General features: G+C 36.8%; 1 protein-coding gene across 1 annotated transcript in view; it reads left to right on the top strand.

The window, feature by feature from the left end:
* grik4 (glutamate receptor, ionotropic, kainate 4) overlaps nt 1–26,332 on the top strand; it is a 413,635-nt gene that overhangs the window by 157,640 nt on the left and 229,663 nt on the right. The window contains exons 4-5 of the mRNA XM_038284024.1: nt 11,639–11,803; nt 22,667–22,764. Coding sequence (XP_038139952.1) covers nt 11,639–11,803; nt 22,667–22,764 — 263 coding nt within the window. The remainder of the gene's footprint in view (nt 1–11,638; nt 11,804–22,666; nt 22,765–26,332) is intronic.

Genomic DNA, 26,332 nt, shown 5'->3' with positions numbered 1-26,332 from the left:
GAAGACAGAATCAACACTAGGAGGTAACCCATGAGATAATGCAGAGGTTTTACCTGTTTGATAATTTTTTTATTTTATTTTTTTTACTTTATCTTCACCTGTGCCCAGGTTTGCTTCTCTCCTATGGGATCGAAACCTAAATCCAATGCATTGATACACTACCATTCAAGCAGGAAGCTAGTTTTCTTGTAATGTTAGAGGGAAACGAATTAGTTAGAATATTCTAACTGGGCTGACACCCTATGGTTTAAGGGGGAATTGCTTGTGGAGGTGGTGAAATTTGTTCTTCTGGGGTGGCCAATGATTTGGATAGAGGTTGCCATGGTCATCCCTTGCCCGCTTTATTGCTCTGCTCCTGAAAATGGCATATTCTATTTGTTTAGGGACAGAGTCCCACATTGTGAAGTATTTTGGAGGAAATTCACAGTAATTCACTTAATAGTTAGTAAAAGTTGGCTTGTCTGATCTACCATTTATCATTTACTGAAAAATGTACGATTGATTGAGGTGAAAGAGAAACAGTGGATCCCTTAGTAGAATCCATTTCAGTCTTTGCCAGCACTCTCCAGAAACGCTTAACCCCTTTGTAGCCTTAAATTACAAAGAAACATTGTTCAGAATGCAAAAGGTATAAAAACTGACGGAGCAGAAAACAGGATGAAAGCAAGTGAAGTTTCAAACTTGTAAATGCCTTTTTTAATTAGAGAATGAAAATGGGTACTTCACAGCTACAAATCCTAGACTGTAAATGACAGAATTCCAAAGCTGTTGCTGTAAACCGATTAGCCATAAAACACAGGTAATCAGTTAAAGTTCTGCATTCCCTACCCTTGCAAAAACAGTTCTACATTAATTGCAACATGTAGACAAAATGTCCTTGTGTCTTCTAACATCTCCCTTTTTAACAGTTTAGTGCATCTAAAGTCTTTAATATCCGTAAATCAGGTGTTTCTGGAACATCTTTTACATTGCTGCATCGGTTTTCGATATCAGAAGTGTTTATCTTTCTTTAAAAGTTCTTAAACAGGTTTGTAGTTGTCACAGGTATAGGGGATGATCTGCATACATAGTTCAGCCCTAAACTAAACTTGTACCCAAATCATAAAGTATTGTTTTAGAATGCAATGAAGTAATATCAACACTTTGTAGAGGAATATTAAATCTCCCTGACCTGATCTCCTGCCCTCGCCACCCCTTTTAGTTGCATTAATGTGTTTTATTTCCTCAATTTCTAGCTGATGGAATATTAGATTTCAGATAATTTGCCCTAAGGTTAGACTGTAAGCTTAAAGCATTCATTTCCCAGAAGGGATTCAATGAATGAATGAATAAATGCATCTTATTCGGATAATCAAGACAATTTAAAAATTAGAAAATACAAATCTTACATATGATTTAAGATATAACATGACAGTATATGTATAAATTAGTTATTATGTCTGCAAATGGGGTAAAAAGAAGCCATATAAACGCCCCACATTTACCAAAGGAAGTCCACATAGGAAGAATTCCATGGAATTAAAATTTAGGACCTTCTTGCCATGTTAACACCTCTTTCAATATGCAACTTAAGTACCGGTCAATGGGCCAGCTACCTCTTGGTTTGTATTAAGCAGTGACTGGCTGTTCTGAGTATAAAAGCCTGATCGCTACCTTATAAATAATTGGAAGTTACAAATGCATATACAACGCATTGGTAGTACTAATATTTAATGCTCTCATTTAGTATGTATTGCTAACCAACCTGGTCATGGAGTACAGTGAGAAGATTTTGCTGGGTTTTTTTTTTAGATACAAAGTTTTAAATGGTTTAATACCAAAAGCATCCCACGAAATTCATACAGTATTAAAGAAAAAAGTTTTTCTGAACACATTTTAAACACTTTAAACATCAGAGCAAGCCCCCACAAAGAGATAACAGGTAGCACAAGGGAATTGAGTGAGCTGCCAACCTCAACTACTTCACAAACTGACTGGACAGATCAAGTTTTAATGTCTACATTCTAACTCGAAACATCTTAAAACTGCTTTTTTTTTATAAATGAATGATACAAAGAAACTCAACTTCTTCAGCTTGTGTTGTTGGTGTTAGTGTTGGATAAGTCTCAAATGAGTAATTCAATTGAGCAAAGCATTCGTATGAACCAACTAAATGAAATCACTATATTTAACTTATCTTTTACTTCTCAGTATAGTTAAAATCAGTGCAAGCTGGTGGGGAGGGAACTTCCCTGCTCTGGGTTTTAGACGACATATGTTTCTTCAAGCTAATGGCTAAAGTTAGCCTGGAATCCATAGAAGCTTTCAATTCAAGCTAGCTAAAGCAAACAGCAGAAGGTAGCTTCACCAAGCTAACCTACTACACACAAAGAAATACAGTACTGCAGATAAGTGTTTTCCCTAGTAGTTCTCAAAGAATGAATGGTGGTGCAGGTTCAATGGTGCAGGTTCACCCACTCTGGTATTGTGTCAGTGAGTGATTTGTTTTGAGCTGTGACTGTGAGAGATGGATAGATGGCCGGCCTATTCACTCACTAACTAAACTGCTAGATTTGCTGAGAGTGATGAGCAGTTCATGCTGCTGAATTCCTCACTTGCGTGGTGTACAAATCAGAGGCTGATTTATTCATGGTGTCAGGTTGTGTTGTGAACGAATCATATGAAGTGCCCCCAGGGACATAAATCAGAATTACCATCCATATCTACATATTAAATTAAACTCTTCCATATAATATACTGAAAAAAGTGCATAAACATTAGTGAAAAGCTCTCACGTAAACTAGTGAAAACAGTTACCTCTTATAAACCTACTCAAAAGCTCTCATACAAAGTAGTGAGAATTGTTTATATAAACTGGTAAAAAGCTTTACCTTTTATACATACTACTAAAAAGCTTTCATACATGCTACTAAAAAGCTTTCATACATGCTACTAAAAAGCTTTCATACATACTCATGAAAATCTTTCATACATACTACTAAAAAGCTTTCATACATACTACTAAAAGCTTTCATATACACTACTAAAAAGCTTTCATACATACTACTAAAAAGCTTTCATACATACTACTAAAAAGCTTTCATACATACTACTAAAAACTTTCATATACACCCTACTAAAAAGCTTTCATACATACTACTAAAAAGCGTTCATATACACTACTGAAAAGCTTTCATATAGACTACTACGCAAAACACGAGTCACACCAGCAGCAGTTATGTTTCTCCTAAGACGCTGATAAACCAAGAGGACGGTTGTGATCGGGAATAGATTTTTAACTATGTTTTCTACTTTTTCTCTTTAATTAATATTCCCAAAGTTCTAGCAGGTGTCCGGTCCCCAAAATGAATACAGTTTGTCAAACAGACATTGCATGCAGCAGAAAGACACTGCTTCCAGTAACATTTCAACAAAACATAGGCTTGCTCTGTTTTATAATGTTACAAAAGAGCAGAAGCCTACCATGGATCAGTAACACTATGTCTGATCATAAAAGGTGTTAAATGGAAAAGCAGTGATCCTAAGATTATGTCTGTTATTTAATATAACCTACTTTGCTGCAAGCTGTTTGCAGAATGTCTAGGCATAAATCCTACCGAGCGTATTAAACTAAAGTGTCTGAATATTAATTCTTTCATCTTGAACTTTGTTTTATTTTATTTTTTTCATTTAATATCTAAAAAATAACACAGTAATTTTGACATACATTTTAAAGACATGATCTGGAAATAGATCTTTTTCCAAAGGCAATATATCATAATAGCTGTATTTTTAATTTTTTCCATCTCAGCTGAAGTGAACTGAAGAGATGAGAGGCAAATTGTCTTCCAGAAAATGTCGCGTCAAGTTGCCTAAACCGAACCTTTCAAGCTTGACCATGACCTGGATGACTTAGAGTCTTCACAGATATCTCAGCTGTCTGATATGCTGGTGAAGATTCTCAGTCATCCAGGTTATAGTCTGCAAAAAAAGTTAAAAACAAACCACTGGACTTTGTCTTCAAGTTTGAAGATGTTTCGCTTCCTATCCAGGAAGCTTTCTCAATTTAAAATATCTAGAGTAGTGTTGAGTTCCAGGCTTTATAGAGCAGCCCAACAAAAGCCTAGAAAACATGCAAATTTAACCGAAAACAGGTCAATGCCTCTTTAAAGACCGAGTTATTGGGGGTTGTTATCGGCCTGACTTAACAGGCGTGATCCATTTGACCACCTGCATGGCGATACGGATTGAGATGATTGCAGGAAGGAATCAACTCTAATGTTGCATAATAGGTTTTCGAGAGATGAAACCTGAATCCACCCCTCTGTTTTACTTTGTTGGTTTCTTAGCCTAAATGGCTTCCTTACTTGTGAAGGAAGTTTCGGCTTAATTTGCAGGCCAACATCTACCTCAACGACTCGCCATTACAAAGGGGTGGACTGGTGTTTGCTTCAGTTTGCATGTTTTCTAAGCCATAACACGGCTTTTGTTGGGCTACTCTAAAAAGCCTGGAACTCAACACTACTCTAGACATTTTGAATTGAGAAAGTTTACTGGATGAGAAGCGAAACATCTTCAAATTTAACAGCTTTTCTCAGCTGTCTGACTTCTGGTTGCCAGAACTTTAAAATGACTTAATGTGTGAGCTTCGAAATATGGTCTGACATTTCTCACCTCTTAAAGCTGTTAGAAAACATAACAAGGATGTTACAATTCTATGATTAGTACATTTAATGTTACTAAAGCTATGGTTATTGCCTATTTTCAATGTAAAGGAGTAGAAAATGCAGTCAAATATAAATGAATGGCACAATAATGGCCTGATCATCAGAACATCAATGTGTCTTAAAATAGGGGCAAACGTTTCTATTTGCAGAGCAGATCACTGAAGAAATTGGAAAGTGATTTGTGTTAGCGATCGAGCAGACAGCTTTTGCACACCATTCAGTTAGCAAACTGCATCAATTCATGGGTGCTGTATATGCAAATGTAAACATTTGGGTTTAAAATGTGTAAAGCGATTCTCCAAACTGGAAAATCAACTGCGGCTGCTGTTTTTCATGTTTTTTTTAGCACTTTTGCAAGTCAGGTGCAAACTGATATGCCACAAATGACGTATTGGTACAATGGCAGAGGATGGAAAGATATGCACTGTACATGTAAACATATTTGATGGATTAGAAATAACAAAGTAAAGACACACACACAGCAGGAAAGACGACAGTCTTAATACAGTTAAACCAAAATAGATTAAATATGACTGAACTAAAATATTATTGCATTTTCATAAATATTATATTAAAAATAGAATATCACAAAAGAATATCAAAGAGACACTGAGGGCAGGGGTTGAGTGCAACAGGGATTTTTCTTCCTCTCTTTATTTCACAAAATATAACCATACATGCTTATTTTCTGTTAGTTCTGTTTGTACAGTAGCACTTTGGAATGGGCTATGAGGTGCAAGATAAATATTATTCTTTATTATAATTATTTTTTAATAATAATGATCAATATAACCCCCCTCTTTGTCCATGGGTTGAATATCTTTCTTTTAGGAACGATTTTAAACTGCTTGTAAAACATGCAATCTGTTCATGTTAACGTAGCAGACCCTAATTGTTCACTCATCTTAACATCTGTGCAGCAATCTATGTCTAGTCATTCAGTTTATTCAAACAAACTGCCATCCCCATCACTAGTTTCTGTAAAGGATATTTCTTTGTACAAACCCCTACCCTTTAACAATCCCTGGGAATTGTCAACACACCTACCTCCAGACCAGGTCCAAATACGGCCTCCATTACTGTACCTACCCATCCGCCATCATCACACTCTCTCATTTGTTTTAAACAGACTACTCTTCCATAGCCCACTATGCTACTGAGAAGGACCTGGCTTTTCATTGATTGGTTTTGATGGATTGGTCTGCAGTTTGTGTTTTCTATTTGTTAAAACTGTTCTGCCTGTTTGCCATATGTCAGGTATTGACCTTCCTAAAATGTCAATCCTTCTGAGACCAATACCAATGAAAATTATATATAAAGTCTGATACTACCTAAGGGACAGGTTTCAATCCATTTGACCTCTAATTCTTTTCTACATTTTACTGTTATTTATAGTTTTCTTGTAGAACTGGAAAGTGATGTTTGTGTTTTCTACTATATTGGGAAAAAGACTCAAAAAACAAATACTTTGGGAAAGAAAGCAGTGTATTTTGTAAAGAAAAAAGAATGCATCTATAGAATTGTGTTGATATTAAATATTAATTCATGAAAAGTATCCATATGTATAGATGCTTCCTTCTTTACAAGTCCCTACTATGTTAGAAATGAAAAAAAATATCATTTATTTATAGAGTGCCCAACTAACCAACACTTAAGATGGTCAGGTTGGATATGTATTTTAAGTACATTAATAACCGGTAAACAGGTGGCTCTGGTTAAAGCGACTATTGTAAATACCAAAGGATCTCCAAGATTGTAAGCATTAAATGCATATGTGTTGGTAATTTGAAGGTTCATAAAGTAGATTCCTTACAGCGCATATAATTAATAGGGGTGTCAAAATGCAATACAGCTAGTTTGGTTCAGTGCACCTTGTGTCATGTTTGGTTTAAGGTTCCTAACCCACATGCAGAACACACGGAAACAGGAGAAAAGTTCAACGGTTTATTAAAATGTTTCTGTACAGAGAATAAACAGATCCAGGGGGTTAATCAGAGCCGGGACTGGTCACGAGCGGGTTCATTGCAGAGGGGGACAGAGATGTTAGCAGATGCCCAGAATAATTGGCAGGATGTGAGTAAGCAGGACTGTAGCTGTTCTGGGGTCAGCGCTTAGCGGCTGAGGGGGGGCGACTTTGAGGGTCCAGAGGCTGTCGGTAGGCTGAGAGCTTGGCGGAGGCAGAGCTTGGTTTGAGTGTTTGCAGATTTCAGGTTTGAGTTTCCCTTCTAGATTCTTCAGAGAGCGGGCAGGCAGGTCTTAGGCAGGCAAGGTTCTCCAGGATTCTTCAGAGATCAGACAGGCAGATTTCCAACGGAGAAACTCTTCAGGGTTTTCAGGTTTTCAGGCAGCTTAAACCTAGGAAGCAGAGAGGAGAAAACGGATCAGGTTCAGGTTTCAAGGGAGTCAGAGATTCAGACAGGCAGGTCGGCTCAGGCTTGCTAACCATAACTGGCAAACACTCTGGCACTGGAGAGAAGTCCTCTGCCTCCTTAAGTACTGATCCCCTGATGAGCAGATGAGCGACAGGTGGTAGCAATCAGCTCCAGCTCAAGGAGATCTAGTAAAGTGAAAAACAAAATGGAGAGGACTCCCAACTCTCACTAAGCTCAACTACTTGGGAAAACTCAGCTAAAAATATATTGGAAATAGAAATGTGGACCAGAGCCTGCATTTTTAAATTTTTTTATCTCACATGATCTCCATATACAGTGTTTTCACTCAAAATCTGACGTTACATGGCCCCATTCATTCTTTCCTTCACACGGATCAGTCGTCCTGGTCCCTTAGCAGAAAAACAGCCCCAAAGCATGATGTTTCCACCCCCATGCTTAACTGTAGATATGGTGTTCTTTGGATGCAACTCAGCATTCTCTCTCCTCCAAACACGACGAGTAGAGTTTTTACCAAAAAGTTCTATTTTGGTTTCATCTGACCATATGATATTCTCCCAGTCATCGTCTGGATCATCCAAATGCTCTCTAGCAAACTTGAGACGGGCCTTGACATGTACTGGCTTAAGCAGGGGGACACGTCTGGCACTGCAGGATTTGAGTCCCTGGCGGCGTAGTGTGTTACTGATGTTAGCCTTTGTTACTTTGGTCCCAGCTCTCTGCAGGTCATTCACTAGGTCCCCCCGTGTGGTTCTGGGATTTTTACTCACCGTTCTTGTGATCATTTTGACCCCACGGGGTGAGATCTTGCGTGGAGCCCCAGATCGAGGAAGATTATCAGTGGTCTTGTATGTTTTCCATTTTCTAATAATTGATCCCGCAGTTGATTTCTTCACACCAAGCTGTTTACCTATTGCAGATTCAGACTTCCCAGCTTGGTGCAGGTCTATAATTTTGTTTTGGGTGTCCTTTGACAGCTCTCTAGTTTTGGCCATGGTGGAGTTTAGAGTGTGACTGTTTGAGGTTGTGGACAGGTGTCTTTTATGCTGATAACGGGTTCAAACAGGTGCCATTAATGAAGGTAACGAGTGGAGGACAGAGGAGCCTCTTACAGAAGAAGTTACAGGTCTGTGAGAGCCAGAAATCTTGCTTGTTTGTAACTGACCAAATACTTATTTTCCACCATATTTTGCAAATAAATTCTTTAAAAATCAGACAATGTGATTTTCTGGATTTTTGTTTCTCATTTTGTCTCTCATAGTTGAGGTATATCTATGATGAAAATTCCCGGCCTCTCTCATCTTTTTAAGTGGGAGAACTTGCACTATTGGTGGCTGACTAAATACTTTTTTGCCCCACTGTACCTTCATTATTCATCAAGGCAACTTACGACCAAATGTAAATATTATTCATATTAGAGAAAAATTAGCTAACACTTAAATCCAGCTACCTGTATCATGCTATAACCCAAGACTTTGCACATCATATGAGATGCAAGTTAGAGGAATATCTATCTAGGGTTGTCTCTGCCTACAATAATTATCATAGGTTTATTAAAAATGTCCAGCCAAGTCTTTTCTTTACTAATTTTTGATTAGTATTTTGATTAGTATTAGAACCTTAAAAAATCAATTAATCTCAGAAACTGAAAAAAAAGAACCTTTGTTTGCTTCTGATGGAAGAAAAAAACTTCATAAATCTCCTCAACCTGCATTTGCACTTACACATAGGCCTGTCTGTGATCTTTATTCAACTTTACAGTGTGAGGTGCAGGTACAAAAGAATCAGACTTAAGATCCTAATTCTGCAGTAATGAATCATCATCATTTAATATTCAATATGTGCCTTTTTTTTCAGTGATCTCTTTAATTCATTAAAATGTTTGTTATAACCTGTGGCACAATCTAATGCATCTTTTGCTATTCTCGAAAGCTCTTTCCACTTCTTCTTTGGAAAAAAATCGCCCTTCTGGTATGTTTGCAAAATCTATATTTGTTAGAGATGCCAGAAAAAACTAACTACAAGTCATTGGAGGAACATGCAATTCAAAACTCCTCACCATGTCTGGAGGGAAGTAGTGTGTACATATCTGCTGTGTTCTCCAGCCAGGTTATTTAGCTGTTTTCTCACATTCACTACAGACCAGATTTCCCAGACATGATCCAGAGGGACTGCATGTCAGAAAGACAACTTTCACTACAGACTGCTAATAAAGTTTGCCGAGCCAGCTTCCTTCCATGTTACTGGAAATAAATCAATAGCAGTTGTGTAGATAACGAAGTTAACATTGGAAGATTTTGGGGTGAGGTTGGTTTATATGCATGTGTGAGTGTGTACTGTATGTGTTGGCGCTGATTAAAGCCTCTATTATAATGGCTTTTTTAACTTAAGAGTTTGTTACTCCTTGATGATTGCCTGACATAATAAAAAAAGCTTACCATCGTATCAGAGTTTGAAATCATATTTAATGTTGGAAAACTAATCTTAAAATGTTTTATTCTGCTAGCAATCTAAGTATTTTCTTTGGCTTTGCCTTAATTTTCATTATTTTCAAACACCACATTGCTTATCTTGGTTTTATTTTTGTTTGTTTTTTTAATTTACAGTTTTAATTTCCTGATCAGTTTTTTGTTTGTTTTACTTTGATACCCTGCTGTAATTGGCTTAGGTCCTGATCACAGTTCTTTCTTTCCTAAAAGTTTGCAGAAGCTGAATCTACATGAGAAAATGTTTAAATATATATACCTGAAGATGGACATCATATACACCCAAATTTGATGATTTGTGGTGGTAAATAAATAGTTTTGACAAAGTAGTGTATATAAACTAATCATTAGATTAAAAAAATGTGAGTCTATGCATAATCACATCAAATCAAATGATTTACATATTTATTCATTTCCCCTTTTTGAAGAAGCTACATTTAACAGGAACCTGCTAATGATGCATTGATTTAATTTTTTTGTTTAAGCAATTAATTATATACAACATGTACCATTGTTTCCCTACCCCAACAATACAACACCAACTTCCAACATGAAAATAATGCGGTAAAAATAATATATCACCTAACTATTTAACATGTTTATTTCTAATAATGCCCAAAAATGCATTATGTCATCTTAATATTTATTTATAGGTTTTCATATGTTTTTTGGCTTTCAAATATGACTATGGAGCATAGCTTAGTAACATCACAGCTAAGTTTCACATATTTGTGTTTAGTTTCTTACACAGATGCTTGTTGGCATTGTTTGCTTTTACTTGTCAAACATAATCTAACCATTTTAAAAGAGTGCATCAAGAAATCAACTACTCTTGTCCTCCTAATCTATGCTGACTCTGCAGAAGTCTAGGCTTTATGTAAATATTTTTTTATTGCTGCCTGATAAGGTGGTAGGGTGATATCTTTAGTCTTATTGTATTTATATTCAACATTAAAATGTTAATTTGGCTCTTAAGAGTGTTGATACAGCGCAAAGCTGGCAAGGTCAGGGGAGAACCTTTTCTCTTGGTTAGACGCATAATATAATGAGACAGTTAATTAATTTAATAATATAAAACAATATTCATTATATAAAACAATATTCCGTTTTTGATCTTTCCACGTTCAACAACCCAGAACACGACTGACGTTTGCTTTGAATGTTTAACTTCTAGTTCAATAACTTTGCTGTTAAAGGTCACTGAATAAATTCATGACATGATTAAAATATCACACATGCATGTAAAAATATTATCTTAGCTTTTTTAATATCTTATGCACTCTTATTCAGATGAAATAACTTCTAATGCATACAATATCTCTGTAATTTGATAAGGTAAGCCAAACACAAGAGAAAAATCTGTTATTCTGATTGCACTTACATCAAATATTTCCGCCAGAAGGAGCATAAAACAAATGCAAGAATAAGAGTTTCTCTCCTCATTGTTTTATATTGCAGTTTTATAGTGATTTAGTGCTTAGTCACTTTACACTCTGAAAAATGAAGGCATTTACTGTTGCATAATTTTGTAAAAGCATTTAAGAAATGCAAATGTTGGTCTCTTTTGATCTAGCACTAACATTTTGTTTTTAGAAGTTGCTGCAAATTACAAACTTTCTTTATTTTCAAGTAGAAGCTAGACATGGGCTGCAGCTTTGAGATTCTTACCAGGCCATAACCCTGAATAAAAATATCAGTCCTAACAAAATGTGCAATGAAGCTTCAGGCTTTTGTTAAAGAAAGAAGGTCACGGCTAATCCTAAGTGCGTAAAACAGGGTGTGTTCGTGATAAAGGGGAAACAATTCTGGTTTCTGCTGCACTTTATCTGGCATCTGATTGAAATAAATAAATACATTTTAACCTTAGACATAGTCTAAAAATGATTTTTGCTGTTTTGAGGCCACACCATTTTGAACTTTGGTAAGCTTGTAATATTTCAAGTACAAACAGTGTTATCACCAAATGCAATGTATTTTTTTAGCAATGCAATGTATTTTTTTAGTTTTACCATTGTAGACTGTTTTTTAATTTTGCTATATGTCACTCACCTTTTAGCTGCCATCCTTGATGATCCTATGGAGTGCAGCAGAGGAGAGCGTTTAGCCATTACGCTGGCCAAAAATAACATCAACAGGAGCAGCAACCGCTCCACCACGAGCAAGCTGGAGGTGGACATCTTCGAATTGCTGAGAGACAGTGAATATGAGATGGGAGAGACAAGTAAGTGTCTTACCAAAGCCGGTATTAAGGAATAAATCTGTACACTAAAGAAAAAAACATGTCTTCATTGTTTTTTTGTTGTTGTTGTTTTTTTTTTAAGTCTTTCTTGGTAATACAATGCTGTGGAAAGTATTTGTCCCCTTAAATATATCCTGTGGCCGTTTTTGCTTCTTTCTTTTTTTTTGTCAAACTTTAATGTTTGTAATTCTTAAAAAAGATATTAGGGAGAGCCTTCCAGGTCACGCCAAAGATACCTGCATAACTGTGGTGCACTCTGTTGATAGATCTAAAAAAAAATAAAAAAAATAACATTTTTATCACGATGAAAACTACAGGACATAAAGGGTGGAAAAAAATATGGACACAGAGCTCAACTTTGAAGAAGCACAGTGTAGTGGGACCTGTCACCCGGATCACAAGGGTCTGCAGCAAGATGAACTCAAGCAAACTAGCTTTGATAGGATATTCAAAGAACTTAACGATTTTATTTGTGATAACAAGATACAACTTTTGGACATTCAACAAATTTTGCACAAAACAAACAACTGACTGGAACAAGCTGAATGGAGTATTGATGAAGTAGAAACAACCATGCAGCCTGCCTTTACTCTACTGGAATGGTTGGTGCAACAACAGAATGCAATGTTACCAAAGCTTACTGAAAATTAGGCTTGTAGACAAAGAGATATAGCATGATCTCCTTTTTTTTCTCCAAATAATATGAGAATCTTCAATAAATGAAGATTAAAAGGGCCAAGAGAGTGTAGGGACCCAAGCCTTCTGTCCCATTTAAGCCTTACTCCATCATAGCTTTAGAAATAAGGAGGAGTTTATAAAGAGAGGACAAAAGAAGTGTGTTTTTATAACCACTAACTATTCTACAAACGTAAATCATATTTGCTCAACAGCTTTCCTTAAGACGTGTACAGAGTACAACCAACTGACGAAGGTGCTCAAAAAGTGGAAAATTAAGTTCCAAACCCCTTGTCCGGTAAATAATAAAGTATTTTATGAAATAAGGACAGCAGACATGTAATCATGCTGACTTCGAATCATGGATACCTCAACTCTTTTTTAGGACTAGAGAAGAGAACGCTGCAGCGAAAATGAACGCACACGCTTCCATGCAAGTGAGAATAACTAAAAAGCTACAAGAATTCAGACGAAAGACTTTGGCAAACACGTTATCAGTAGAACTTTAGCTCAAAGCTAAAGCTGTCTTTTATGTTTCATGTTCCCCTGATCAACATTTTTTCAGACATTTGTTAATGGTTACTGATACAGTGAACCCTGCTTGCTAGGGATTAACCTTGATTGGTGCTCTACAACATGAGCCCATAAAAGGTTCAGTAGGGCTGTACACCTCCCTAATAGTGTTACATTTGTTAAAATGTTGTACTCAAAGCCCTTAATAAGGTCTTTTTTTGTTGTTGTTTTTTTTTATAGTAAAAGGATGCAACATATTTTTGCAACATTGCACTGAGACACAAATTTGTTGTGTCCTTGGGCAAGCCATTTCAATTCATTACCATAACTACCATATTTTTTTAATTGATATTATTCTTAAATTGTGATAAACTAAAAATAAATGACATTGAAAATGACTGAAGTTGATCTAAGTCTCCCAAAAAACGGAGCTGTTTTTGAAGCTATTTGAAGACCCAAGATTAGTTTGACTGTTTAATAAAACAGTAGCTCAAGGGTTTGGGCAAAGGGTACATGAAGCGCATAAATGTCAACACCCACTGTCTCTATGGTAACTGCCACACACAGGCTCCAGATGCTGTTTGTGAGTCCATCAATGATGGCAGTCACTGGAAGAGGAGCACACCAAGTTAGGAACGCAGGTTGAGATCAGTTTAAGTTGTTGATGAAAGTGAGAAACCTGCATTTCAGCCCAGCAATCTACTCAGTCATCAAAGTAACATAGAACCAAAGTTTATTTTAACTCTGTCATTACGGGTCGTCAGTCCTTTTCCATTGGTTGAATTTACATTCACTATGCGATTGATGTATTAGCGACCTCTTCAACTGAAAAAGAAGTGGGTTTTTTTTAGCGTTGATTTCTCAGATGTTAGATGTTGAACCTGTCTTTTTATTTCTGCCAGATGCCGGAGCTCAATACACCAAAACGGCACAGATTGCATGGGACAGGAAGTCATGTGCAAAATCAAAATACCAAAACAATTTTCATAATAATAATAACAATAAATTATTTATCTTTTTCTTTGCTCTAATTTTAAGGTTCACAACAATGGAATAAATGGTCTTTCTTTCTTTCTTTCTCTTTCTTTCTTTCTTTCTTTCTTTCTTTCTTTCTTTCTTTCTTTCTTTCTTTCTTTCTTTCTTTCTTTCTTGTAGCATGATTCAGGAGGTCAATTCGGTTGGTTAGTCTGAATGCAAAAAGGCCTTTGACTCTGTGAGTGTTGAGCTTTTTAATATAAAGTAGAAGAGCGACTTGGCTTTCCATGTAATTTCAAAGAAAAAAATATTGGAGTATTATATACATACTCAACCACCTCAATAAAAGTAAATGGACCCCTAACAAATTAAACTGAACTGGAGCGTGGAACTAGGCAAGGTCTCTAGGGGAGTGTTGGCCTTCTGTGAAGCATTGCCTTTGAATCAATGAGTCGATGCAATCCACTGGTTTTCCTCTGAATCCATTTAACTGAATGATCTGGTGAATTGTAAAGTGCCCTGAGATGATGTGTTGTGAATTGGCACTATATAAATAAACTAAATTGTTGTTGGGGAGTCTTAGTCTAGTGGTTAGAGCAGTGCGCTTGTGCTCTGAGAAGGTTGCAAGTACCTGGTTCAGTGCACACAGTCAGCACTCTGGGTCCCAGAGTAAGACCCCTAACCCCACACTGCTCCCCTGGCACCACACAATGGTAGCCCACTGTTCCCCAAGGAGATGGGTTAAATGCAGAGGTGAATTTCTCCAATGTGAGATCAATAAAGTTAAATTATTTATAACTTTGTGCAACTTCTGACTAAAGCTGTGTTGGTTGTTGAATATTAGTTAATTAGTTTTGTGTGTTACTGTAGAAAATGCAGTACTTTATGGGTGGGTAATGAGGTACGTTTTATGTTTACCAGGTTTGGTACACTATGCTTCATTATTACATGTAGTCTGATAGATTTAGACCCAATTTTTGACGATCTGTTCCCAACTGAAGCTGTATCTAAGTTTAGTTTTTATGATTGAGAAAATCATGCTGTGGGTACACTCTTATTATGGTAGTCTGGGTATCATGTTGCGCAGCAAAAGCAGCTGCCATGGTAACTGCCTGTTGTATATTATCTATGCCGCTAACCTGATGGACATCACCTCAGTGCATCACAACAGCTGAGCTAATGAACTGAACATCATCAAAGGCTTTACTTCAGTTTACTGATTCTTTCATGTCTTCTTTGTGTGTTCCAGTAGCTTATAGTGTTTGCATAGTTTATTGAACATAATAATAATAATAGAGATAGAGATTATTAGATTCAATATAGCATCAATTTTTTAATTTTTTTATTGTGGTAGTCTGTGATTATTTATATAGAAGTGACGGGTTGTCTAAAAGAGTAGAGCCTACTTCCTTTGAGTTAACAACTTGAATAGACAGAGAAAAATATTTTCCTTTTGGTTAATTATTGATAACTCTGCTTGAGTTATAAACCACGTTATTGACATTTACTCATGGTTAAGACTTCTAAGATTATTCTAAGATTTCAACAGCCCATCCAAAACGTCCAGCCACAAAGGTAATCATTTGACTAAAGATCCTTACTTGGTTAACCCTTGGTTTTAATGCAATGTTAACTTCCAGTTCTAGTTAATAATATATTCATAATCTACTTGTAATATTGCACAACACCCGGATTTATAGCCGCATCCCCACCTGTTCAACCTTTCTTCAGTTTTCAGCTTCTAGCCTATTTGTAGAATAAAAAAAATTAATTTAAAGAAATCGATTTCTTTGTCACAAATATTTTCTGCATATTCTTCTCACTGTAGATGTTTCAGTTGAGTGAGGAAAAGTGAAGGTAATAAATGATTATGGTTGTGATGTTTAATTGGCTCAAAAGGGACTTAATGTTTCACTCGTATATGATTAAAAAACAAACTGCAATGCAAGAGGAGAAAGCAGAAATATTATGCAAGTAGTTTTGCACCAACAATTGTGCATATATTTCTGCACAAGATAACTGTGTTTTACCTGTTCTGGGGAATACTTACGAAATACAACAGTTTCCAAGAGGATTCAAAAAAGGGAAACAAATAAAATACAATGAATAAAATTCAAAGTTTTGTAATACAGTGTAATACAGAAATAGGTATCATTCTAGATTAGTAAGAATTAGGCTATATACATACATCTATATATCAAGTTACTGCAATGCAACTCTCTGGTAAATAAACTAACCTGCTGTCTTTCAGCACATTGTCCTCATTATTGAGAGACTGATTGCTAAAAAATATTCAACAATTCAACCCTGATCATTTTAGATAAAGATGCGGTCATGATGCAGCTTTCAGACACCAAAAGGATAAAGCTGTGATAAACTTGTTTTGTGTTTAAAAACAGTAATGCTACAAAATACTAACATGTTAAAGGTCATACCAAGCAGTCCGTGGGGGGTTCACCGCTCTGCATTTCAAATGCACAGTGTTTACACCCCAGACTGAGTCACCAAATGGGACAAGCTCCAGCTGCGTGAAGCTCACAGGCCACTCACCTGAAAAAAACTCTGCAAATTGACTTAGTGCTTCATTAGTGCAGGTTTGTGCAGTTAAAATGGTCATTTGTAAAAAAAAAAAGAAAAAACAGCCATGTTTGCTACTTTTGTTTGAGAGATATTAAAGATTATGTTTTAGGTCAACAGAATTGAATTAAAGTCATCCACTTTTTCAGTGCTTCTTGATTTGTGTCTGTAAAACTGTCATTTGGGCTGATTTGGTTTTTACGGTAGAATCATTTTTAATGTCGTTGTCATCCCAGTAGACATTGCGCTGCTAAAAAATGTGAATTTATTGCATAACATCAGAAGTCAGCTTGTGTTGGCATTGCATATAACAGTCGGCACATTTACCTTCTTAGTGGCTGGAATGATTGTTTGATAATTAGGAAATCACCAGTGTCCCAGACCCTTTGCTTTGGACCTGCTGTTACCCCTGCAAACCCCATAGCGTTTCCTGTCAAGATCTCACTGTCCACATTTTACAATAAAAGCAAAGGTGAAACTTAATATCAGGGACTGCTAAATTGTTCTCCTTGCAAAACTTTTAAATCAGCTTGGGAAGAACGTACATTTTTCAAAAAGTCCCAGAAATGCTTAAAAAAAAGTATATCACTTTTGTTCAACTAGAGCTGCGTCTGGATGATGTGGATCTGGAGGTACCTTCTTGAAAATCTACTTGCGCAGAAAGTTCCAGTGCTGGGGAGTGGCAGGGACAGCTAGCCTCAGGTCCGAGTTGGAAGTAAGGGAGGACAACAAGCAATCCTTTTACGGCTAAATTAAAACAGCTTTTTTTTAAACTACCTACAAACTCTCACCATTTAGTGCAGCTTTTTTTTAAATACCTTAGTTCTATCAAGAAGCACCAGGTGAGAGCAGAGCGGTGACAACCATCACCGCATGCATCTCATGGCTGGCTGCTTCCCCAAATTTTTCCACACGGTTTACACTGAGACATTATGTAAATCCACCACCCTCAGCCTTGTGTTGCTTATTGCAAGATCTAGCAAGAATTAAAAAAGATAATTCACAGGAAGTGTATATCTGTCTTTCAATAGTTTTCATCATTACATATTGATTTATTATATAATAATATTAATATATATTGATTAATATCATATTGATTAAAGGGCATTTGTGCTGAATGCAACAAAGTGTTGGCCTACTGTTTTCCTTCAGAATTTTCTCCTGGAAAGCAGCATTCATTCTTCCATCCTGTAAGGATGGAGGCAGCCCTACTGTCACACGGCTAAACAAACTATATTGTTTCATTCATATAAATTTCATTCATATAAATTAAAAATAAATTATATAAAGAAAATTAATTAAACGTCATCATTATATAATAAGGGTTACAGATGTAATGAAAACTATTAATTTCAGTTAATGAGGAGATAATGGTAAAGGCTGAAAATAGAAAAAAAAAAAATTTTTGTAATTCAGTGCGAACAACATGTTGACATGCACATCTCCAAGCTCATACTAAGAATCTTAAATGGTCATATGAGCACAGGTGGAAACATCACCAATGCAGCCTTCAATGATGCTATGATGTTGGATCGAACCCTATTAGATAAAGTCAGTGAAGCAACTAGGATACCATTATCTGTTTTTATTGTAAAGCATTTTAGGTTTTTTGTAGAGAAAAGCTACCCTGGAAAATGTTTGGTACCGGATTCTGTATATACATATATCTGGTTAAACTGTGGGAACAAATACTGTAAGCATCTTCGCCTTAGAAATTCAAACCAAAGGAGGGAGCATTAACACTATGCAATAAATTTTTTTGTATTGCGTTTTACTTATGACTTCTAATTCGAAAATAGGTTCCTCACACCTCAATATTGATTGTTTGACCTTTTTGATTTTTGTTACTGACCACACCAAAAATCCATTCAGCACATTATGTGTATTAGGAAATGAAATCATTTAACGAACAGCTGAAAAAAGTGGATATTTTCAGTCTGATACTGTCAAACAAACACAATAAGTCAGTGGTGTCACTTATTCATATCAGCCCTGATACACATTCCACAAAAAAACGGCAAATTTTCTTGCTTTCTGCATCTGAATAAAAGTAACCAGCCTAAATATTTGGATTTTTTCCGTGTCTATGATCACGTTTGGTTGTGTGTGCAGCAGAGATATTGTCATGTAGTACAAATCTTTTGTGTGCGAGACTGTTATTAAGGCCAGAAATTGGATTAGGGATGGATGAGTACCCATAGCTACTGTGAATTGAAATATTAAGAAAGGCTATTAAATTTTTTTCTTTATCACACATACAGATATATTAAGAAGTGCATCTTTTTCCCCCCGATACACATTTAATCTTTTTCTGTTTCAGTTAGTATTTAATATTAATTTATCTTTTGTCATTCATCACATACACTATATTGCCAAAAGTATTTGCTCACCTGCCTTGACTCACATATGAGCTTAAGTGACATCCCGTTCCTAATCCATAGGGTTCAATATGACGTCGGTCCACCCTTTGCAGCTAGAACAGCTTCAACTCTTCTGGGAAGGCTGTCCACAAGGTTTAGGAGTGTGTTTATGGGAATTTTTGACCATTCTTCCAGAAGCGCATTTGTGAGGTCGCACACTGATGTTGGACGAGAAGGCCTGGCTCTCAGTCTCCGCTCTAATTCATCCCAAAGGTGTTCTATCGGGTTGAGGTCAGGACTCTGTGCAGGCCAGTCAAGTTCATCCACACCAGACTCTGTCATCCATGTCTTTATGGACCTTGCTTTGTGCACTGGTGCACAGTCATGTTGGAAGAGGAAGGGGCCAGCTCCAAACTGTTCCCACAAAGTTGGGAGCATGGAATTGTCCAAAATGTCTTGGTATGCTGAAGCATTCAGAGTTCCTTTCACTGGAACTAAGGGGCCAAGCCCAGCTCCTGAAAAACAACCCCACACCATAATCCCCCCTCCAACAAACTTTACACTTGGCACAATGCAGTCAGACAAGTACCGTTCTCCTGGCAACCGCCAAACCCAGACCCGTCCATCAGATTGCCAGATGGAGAAGCGCGATTCGTCACTCCAGAGAACGCGTCTCCACTGCTCTAGAGTCCAGTGGCGGCGTGCTTTACACCACCGCATCCGACGCTTTGCATTGCACTTGGTGATGTATGGCTTGGATGCAGCTGCTCGACCATGGAAACCCATTCCATGAAGCTCTCTGCGCACTGTTCTTGAGCTAATCTGAAGGCCACATGAAGTTTGGAGGTCTGTAGTGGTTGACTCTGCAGAAAGTTGGCGACCTCTTCGCACTATGCGCTTCAGCATCCGCTGACCCCGCTCCGTCAGTTTACGTGGCCTACCACTTCGTGGCTGAGTTGCTGTCGTTCCCAAACACTTCCATTTTCTTATAATACAGCTGACAGTTGACTGTGGAATATTTAGGAGCGAGGAAATTTCACGACTGGATTTGTTGCACAGGTGGCATCCTATCACAGTTCCACGCTGGAATTCACTGAGCTCCTGAGAGCGACCCATTCTTTCACAAATGTTTGTAAAAACAGTCTGCATGCCTAGGTGCTTGAATTTATACACCTGTGGCCATGGAAGTGATTGGAACACCTGATTCCAATAATTTGGATGGGTGAGCAAATACTTTTGGCAATATAGTGTATCTTTATACAACATATTGCCAAAACCTATTTTTCCTCCCCTCACACATATACATACTTGAGTGACATCCTGCTCTAAATCCATGACAATTAAAATGACAGCAGTTGCTCTTTAGATCTGTAAGACCTTATACTCTTCAGGGAGGTCTTTTCACAATATTATGGAGTGTTTTTATAACAGTTTTTTCCCCTTTTTTTTTTTTTTAACTATTCTTCCCAACATGCATTTCGAAGGTCAAAAAGTAAACGCTCACTGGCTCATATTCAATTCAGTTTATTTGTATAGCGCCAATTCACAACACATGTCATCTCAAGGCACTTTACAGTTCATACGTTCATCATATAAAGGTACATCTTTGACAATTAGAATGTAATTGGACAAATCTATATAATTTTAAATAACTTAACAGACTAAAAAATCATGTATTGTGTAGCTTTATTACATATACTGCCTGATTTTAAAAAGGTTTGCGTGTAAATGAAAATTGGATCTACTAACCAGGTGTGAATAAGAAATAGAAGATGTATAAAATATTAATTAATTAATGGGGGCAAGATATATACAAATAATTATCAAATTAAAGTACAGCTTCAATCCACTACTTTCATTTTTAACCCAATAGCTAATCTGCACCACTGGGAACCAACTTTTTCAGTGACTTGAGCTTAATTTTTTAAGGTACCATCATAACGTTATCCACATGTGTGCACTTAATAAACCTTGCCTTCAGAAAAGTATCCTCAGAAGAATGCAGTCTTCAATATAAAAGCATAAACAAAAACAAATTGTCGGTCAATGCATGTGCTTAACCCTAGTGACGTAGGCGCACCCCTGCCCATTGAAATAGTGCTTCACATCAAACAATATTTATTGCAGTTTTCTTTTTAAAATATATTTTAAAAAAATCACAATTAAAGCATTAAAAATCAGCAGTAATCAATTATCACTTTACTGTATTTTAAAAAATGCTTAGAATTTAACATGCAGTCATTGTAAACTTGACAGTTGTTGTTTTTTTTTCTTTCATTAATGCTTGGGTGTGAGAGACAAGTTGCATTTCATGTAGACCAAGCTTTCTCAGCCATTGCTCAGATTATGTTCCAAGTGAGCTGAATCAATGCCTAAAAGCTAAACTTTCTGCAGCTCTGTATTGATTAAACTATAAACTTTGTGGGCCGATGTTGCACCAGCCTACTAGACATTGACCTTGTTGAAACCAGCAGTTCTCATAGGACCAAAGGCTTGGATCTAACAATACAAACCATAATTTTTAAGGTCCTAGTAGGGATAAAGATTAGATTTTTCACAATAAATACAAAGACTCTGCATATCAGTATAGTGTAACATTCTTTATGCATATCTAGTATATAACAAGGCAACTTTATCCTCGAGTTAAAAAAAAGAACCAGAAGCTAATAGATAAAGGCAACATATCCACAGAAATCATTTGAATAATGGAGCTCACCAGTACACTACATTTTCTACAGGAGTGTTTTTACTTGTTCTGTAAGGTAGTTTAAAATCAGTACAGTTGAAGAGCCAGTCAAAATGAATAGCTGTATACTGGCTTGCAGCCAAAAAGATTAGCCATATCAGTGAAGCCACACAGACAGGTGCAAATGCAAAGAGAATTTGAGTGTACACATGTATTTTTTTGTTCTTGAGCAGTCATCTGTCATAAAGTGGGTCCTGTGGGTGACCAGAGGAACAATTATTGATGATTCGATTCTCTGCCTTCTCAGCCCTAAAGAAGTTTTCATGCACATGGTTGATAATTGCTTCTATTTTGCCCCACTAATCAACACAAAATTACTAGGACCTATACACACCTTGCACACATAAGAGCAGTACTGTTCTGTGCTTTCCCCCAGCTCCAAACTGCAGTGTTTTAATTATGAAGCAGGGATTATAAGCTGACAAGAAACACCACTCTGTGTTTGAGTTTGGAAGATGAAAGTATGTGTACACAAGAGAGGAATAAAACTCATTTTCACTCAAATGTTTCTGTCAAAAGATATGTTTTCAACCCCAAAGGTAAAGCCTTTAAATCAGCCCTTGTAAATGTAGAATTCGGAGAACAAGACAAGATGTGTGCCACTTTTGGGGAAATTATTCCATTCATGTGCAAATATTCAAATACCAGATTTCAGCTTTTAAGCCTCCAGATATTGCTATTTCTGTCTCTCTGTCTTTCTCGGTGTCTGTCACTCTGTTCATCTAGTCTCTTCCCATTTCTATATTTTCTGACTGAGTAGATATCATTAAATACCAATCTTTTTTTTAATAAGTTTGGTTCTAACATATATTTATGTACATATAGCTGTGAATTCTGTTTAGACATTTGGACAAGCTTGTCTTAGCCTGTGTTGGTCAGATGTTGTGACAGTTAGGTTGTGGCAGTACTGTACTGAAATGTTCCAGATCTTTGTCAAATACGTTTATACGTATGCCTAATTCTAAACTTCTTTATCTGTGCGTCTCTGCTTTCTTCCAGTGTGTCAGATCATGTCTAAAGGGGTTGTGGCAGTCCTTGGTCCATCTGCCAGTCCAGCATCCAACTCCATAATCAGCAATATTTGTGGAGAGAAAGAGGTCAGTCCCTGCACCCTTTGGTCATGTAGCCTGCACTCACCACATTAATGCAGAAGCTTTCTTACAGTGAATTGCACAACAGCGGCTATGCGTTTTTTTTGTTTTGTTTTTCGTTTTTGCAGGGTTTTTTTTCTCATAGACTGAAGTGGAATGAAATCCAACTACCTATTAACATATTACATTACTTGATAGAAATGTTCTACTCTATTCCTAGTTTAATCAAAGCACTACTAAGCATTTTAGTTAAGAATATCTTCTCGTTGTAATGGAGCAGTTTGTCACCCAGACAAATGTGTTTATATCCAAATACAAATAGGGTCCTGTATCAGGAAATGGGATATCAGAACTTAATAAGTTAGAAGGTAAATTCCTGCATACTCAGGCTTATCCTATTCAGAAAGCCTGTTAGCCGTTATCCTAAGACAAATTATGGTGCTTTCTCAGCGAATGTGTTTTGGCGTCAAAAACGCTTAGACGCCGAAATTTGGATACTGGGTCAAACAATGGTCAAGTTGCTTTGATGCATCAGTGCTCTGGATGCTCTAAGCTCTGGTTGTTTATCTGCTCTGCTCAGCAGCAACAAGCTTGAGAGCAGCTTAGTTTTATTTACTTTGGCGAGATAAAAAAAAAAAAATTATGAATTCTTTAGTAAGAAAGTAGACCTCAAAACATCATCTGTGAAGTCAGTTTATCGTGATCATGATCCCATTAAATGATACAGTTTTTTTTCGGAGTGCCAGACCTCCAACATACCGCCGTCATGTTTCTGGTCATAATTGGAAGCATAGATGGCAATCACATTCACCCTTCGGTCCCTTAATAGAATGTTTTATCACCTCTGCCAAGGAGGTTATGTCTTTAGGTTTGTGTGTGTTTATATGTGTATAGGATAATTTAAAACACCACAGGTCAAATGCATATTTTTATTAAGCAGATTGGAACATTATTTCCTCCCCTTGCCAAGGTGCATTGTTTTTTTTTCTGTTTATCTGTGCAGACAACAGTTTGTTTGTTTTTCCTTTCAGAGAATAACTGTAGCTGGTTCATAATGAATAAAAAATGAAAATTAAGGCATTTTAAGACATTTTAGACATGTCCTATATTTTCCTTACAGTTTTGTGTGTTTTCATTGTTTTGATACAAGAGAGATAACTCTGAAAAGCACTCAAAATAGTTTTACAGAATTCAAAGACAAATAGAATTCATTAACATTGCATATTAGTATTTTTGGCATGGTTTTAAAATTGAGTTTTTTAAACCTGTGGAGAAATAGTTCCATTCAAGGTCATGTTTTATGATTCTAGCTTTACTTGGAGAGTAGAGCCAGTTAAATTCTTTTGGAAAAATAAACTAATTCAGCTAATATCAAACCCAGTTTGATGTCATTACTTTTAAACTACTGCCAAGAATATATTTTATGCACAATATTATTAACCAATCCATAAACTTCCATGCATTTGAAAATATATTTTCTTTGTCTTAAGGGCTACTACAGTATATGACTAGACTTAACTCACCATTCTCAGAATGTAGGTGTCACCTATATGAAGCTCTTTTATAAAATATTTTAAACATATGTAGCTATCCACAGAGAAAGTGTTATTTTAGCCTTGCATAAGTCCGATCCCAGGATGAATGCATTAGTAAAGGCTTCCAAACAATCTTGCTCTCCATGGTATCTTCTGCTTAAATAAAGCTAATGAGACACCAGCCTGGTTTATTGGGAGACAAACCAGGATTCCCCGTTGTTAAAGCCTCTGGTGGCTCAGAGTAAGGGGAGTAGCTGCTTTGAAATACTGACTGCCATATTCTATAAATATTAATTTTGATATCAAGTAAGTAAAATCCTACAAAAAGGCAGAAGTGATATGTGTCCCTAAGGGTTAGTTTCCCCCCACACTTTCTAAAATTTCATCCTCACACATCTGTTGCTATAGTGAATGGAAGGGGTAATCATCAGGATTAGCATTATACTGGGAAGCTGAGCCAATCATACGCTTTTGTCCAGGAAAGTGACAGGATTATAAGATTTTCTGTTGTCGTAAGGAATTAATCTTGGTATTTTACCTGTATAACATGACATTAGGCAGTGGTTGTCAGCAGCACTGTTACGTTAGCCGTACTTAGGTTAAGATCAACTATTATTCTGACTACATTGACAGGGAGGGTCTACAGAATGCTATCAAAATCGCCTTGACAGCCTTTATAGAAGCACATTACTGAGTACAATATAGGCTAGATTGGAGTCTGTCTTCACTTGTTCGGTAAATTTCATATTATACTCTATCTTCATATTGCTCTTGGCAGCACTAAGATCACTTTTTCAAAGGGGGGAGGCAATGCTAGAGTTTTAGCTCTACTGTTAGCTTAAAAATCTTGTCTAAGTACTTAAGTTGTTGATACTCTTTTAATCCCTGCTTTGTTAAACAATTCATAGCAATGAAATGCTGTGTTTGCATTCTTTTTTATACATATTAGTCTTGACTTTGGATTAAGGATGGTAAATATAAATAAGGGCCACACCTTTAACAAGTTATGATGCACGTATTCAGGCGTTTTGAAATTCCTAGCCAAATATACAAAATGACACATTATACTATGTCATTCAGTGCTTTAAGTGGTAAAAAAATAAGTACAGGAACTCCCATTATGCCATACAAGTGATACTATAACAAAGTCTTGAGTTGATTTTTGACATGTCAACTTAAACAGTTATCTTGTGTGAAAGTACATGTACCATTGTACAAATTGGCTACAAACTTTAATCTGAGGGGAGTTTGGGGATGGTGGGGTGGGGATCGGGTAGAAATCGCGATATGCTGAGGGGTCAAATTTACATGTGAAGATGTGTGAAGACTGCATACCTTTGCGTAACAGCTCACTAAAATCACTGGCTTTATTAAAATATATTAAGAAATATAGTTGCCTTTGTCATTGCCATTGATACATAAGTCTAATGAAAAATTTTTTTTTATTAAAGAATCCTTTTGGGTTGTTTAGCTCTGCTGTTGGAATCAGGGTTGATAAAACTCTCCCGGTCTCCAGGAGTCAGAGTAAAAGGTCTGCAGTGACCTTTTTATACTGCGTTCACCCGTAGAGGAAGCACCTATTTTACATGCAAAGTCTATGGTTGCCATGCATCAAGGTGCATCAATAGGTCCGTCAGTGCGTCTAGAGCAGCAGGAGCGGAGCATCTTGACGCACCTAAGCAGCTGAAGCAGCGCCGAATGAGCTTCTGAGCATCTGAGGCGCGTGACACGCTTCACAAGCAGCAGATGCTGGAGTTGGAAAAATTAAATTTTGGCTGCTCGACGTGCCACATCAACCAATCAGAGAAGCTGATCTGAGGTTTGCAGGGAGACAGGCACAGCACTGCTGATGCAGATCGCTATGACCACTCCTCTGAAACTGTTTCTTAATGCCTAAATTAACTTAAAATGTCAGCAAAAGATGTTATTCTGGTGCTTGCAGTTTGAACAACATACCTGAAAAACGCCAAAATCTACTTCCAGCCAACATATACAGTTGGGAAAACCCCCCAAGTGGCGACCGGGCCTGAGGCTGCGCC

Source organism: Cyprinodon tularosa, unplaced genomic scaffold, assembly GCF_016077235.1.
Source record: "Cyprinodon tularosa strain WSP-4 unplaced genomic scaffold, ASM1607723v1 ctg198, whole genome shotgun sequence".
NCBI classification, from domain to species: Eukaryota; Metazoa; Chordata; class Actinopteri; order Cyprinodontiformes; family Cyprinodontidae; genus Cyprinodon; species Cyprinodon tularosa.
The sequence above is the reverse complement of the archived record's forward strand: the minus strand, read 5'-3'. Positions and strand labels throughout refer to the sequence as shown.